Source organism: Egretta garzetta, unplaced genomic scaffold (genome assembly GCF_000687185.1).
Source record: "Egretta garzetta isolate BGI_Z169 unplaced genomic scaffold, ASM68718v1 scaffold1272, whole genome shotgun sequence".
Taxonomy (NCBI): domain Eukaryota; kingdom Metazoa; phylum Chordata; class Aves; order Pelecaniformes; family Ardeidae; genus Egretta; species Egretta garzetta.
Window position 1 is genome coordinate 10,282 of NW_009258920.1, and position 1,730 is coordinate 12,011.

A 1,730-nucleotide genomic window follows, 5' to 3' on the forward strand; every position below is an offset into this window, starting at 1 on the left:
GGGGCGCCCGCGGGCTCGCTGGTGGTGTCGGCACTGAGCGGCTGCCGGCGAGACTCCGAAGCGTTGGGGTTTAATCCTGGTTTTGCTCTTCTATGCCTTTCCGGGAGGGCACCACACCGGCATCAGGACCGGCCTCGCTGCGATCCCCCGGGGAAACCGAGGCACCGCGGCCCGGCGCCGAGAGGGGCCCATGGGAGACGCCGGTGTGGAAAAAAGGGAAAACTGGGAGGATTTGGCACATCGTGGCTGCGCCCGGCAGCTCCTGGCGTGCTTCGGGAGGGCGGCTGAGTCCTTTTGGCTGAAATCCCGGGCGGGCACGAGGTGGGGGCTGCCGTCCCCGCTCCCTCCCCGCGTCACCGACCCGATGCCTCTGGGAAGGAGGGATTTGCCAGGGGGACGATGGCCAAAAGCCACTGGGAGCCGGGCGAGGATCGCTCTGCATAAATTACCGCGGGGTTAAAGCACTCGAGGTTGGCGTCTCCTCCGGTTGAAGGATCAGGCAGTTCAAGTTTGGGCTGAAAAAGCCAGGAATCTGCAAAGTCCAAGAGAGGCCGGGTTACGGAACGGCACAAGCAGTAGCTCGTTTGGGTGTGTTAATTAGCGGTGGTGCCTCAGAGGGGGGCAGCGGGTGCTCAGGGCTGCCACGGCCACCCGCACGGCCATGTACTCACACGCTACAAGACCCGGGAGCTGCTCCACTGTCGCTCCCGACTGCCCTTGGACCTCATCTCCTGGACAGCACCGGTCTGTGGGGAGGGCGCAGAGATGTGTCACTGCCGCTGTGCCATCCCATCACCCAGCTGTGCCATCCCATCGCCCAGCTGTGCCATCCCATCTCCCAGCTGTGCCTGGCCATCCCATCGCCCGGCTGTCCCATCCCATCTCCCAGCTGTGCCATCCCATCGCTCAACTGTGCCATCCCATCGCCCAACTGTGCCATCCCATTGCCCAAGCATAAGACTTGTCACCCAAACATAAGGCTGCTTCACCCCACCATGAGACCTGTCACCCAACCATGAGACCCGTCACCCCATCCTGAGACCTGTCTCCCAACCCTAAGACCCATCACCCAACCACGAGACCCTTCACTCAACCCTGAGACCCGTCACCCAACCGTGAGACCCGTCACCCCACCATGAGTCCCATCACCCAACCCTGAGACCCGTCACCCAACCACGAGACCCGTCACCCAACCGTGAGACTCTACCACCCCAACAGCGACACCCACCACCCAACCATGAGACCCACCACCCCAATAGCAACACCCACCACCCAACCATGAGACCCACCACCCCAACCGTGCGCGGGGGTAGGGTACCATGGGCAGGCCTTCGCCCGCGGCCATGTCGCCAGAGCCGATGTGCGTCAGGTGGACGAAGTTCATGGGCTCCCCAATCATGGAGCGGTCGATCCGTCTCCTCCTCTTCTTCTACAAGCAGGTGAAGGCCGTCAGCCCCCGCTGAGCCCACGGCCCCAGGACCCTAAACCCTCCCCAAACCTGCCAGGCTGAGGCTACTCACGGGCTGTGGCTTCTCTACGACGCAGCAGCCCAGCTTGTGCCAGAACTCGCTCATATTCGCGGTGGCGTCCAGCTTCCCTCCCTGCCGGGCTGGCTGCCGGGGGGGCTGCGCCGGTGCAGAGACCCCCGCGAGGTCACTCCATGGGGACGGGTAGGGGGACTTGGTTGAGGTGGCCGAGCTGGTGGGGATGCACCTGGGGGGAGGCAGAGC

General features: G+C 64.2%; 1 protein-coding gene across 1 annotated transcript; it reads right to left on the bottom strand.

The window, feature by feature from the left end:
• Positions 1–12: 12 nt before the first annotated feature.
• On the bottom strand, positions 13–1,730 carry CDC42SE1 (CDC42 small effector 1). The gene is made up of 4 exons (XM_009634234.2): positions 1,521–1,730; positions 1,319–1,429; positions 672–746; positions 13–532 (listed from the first exon to the last, which is right to left on the bottom strand). The coding sequence occupies exons 1-3, from the start codon at positions 1,572–1,574 to the stop codon at positions 675–677; spliced, it is 237 nt and encodes a 78-aa protein (XP_009632529.1). The 5' UTR covers positions 1,575–1,730; the 3' UTR covers positions 13–532; positions 672–674.

Bases quoted from the DNA above. Each gene is read 5' to 3' on its own strand.
- CDC42SE1 (XM_009634234.2), bottom strand. From the start codon at position 1,574: ATGAGCGAGTTCTGGCACAAGCTGGGCTGCTGCGTCGTAGAGAAGCCA. The intron at 1,430-1,520 runs GTGAGTAGCCTC...ACCTGCTTGTAG, and splicing joins TCGTAGAGAAGCCACAGCCC to AAGAAGAGGAGGAGACGGAT. The intron at 747-1,318 runs GTACCCTACCCC...CCCTCCCCACAG, and splicing joins CGGGCGAAGGCCTGCCCATG to ACCGGTGCTGTCCAGGAGAT.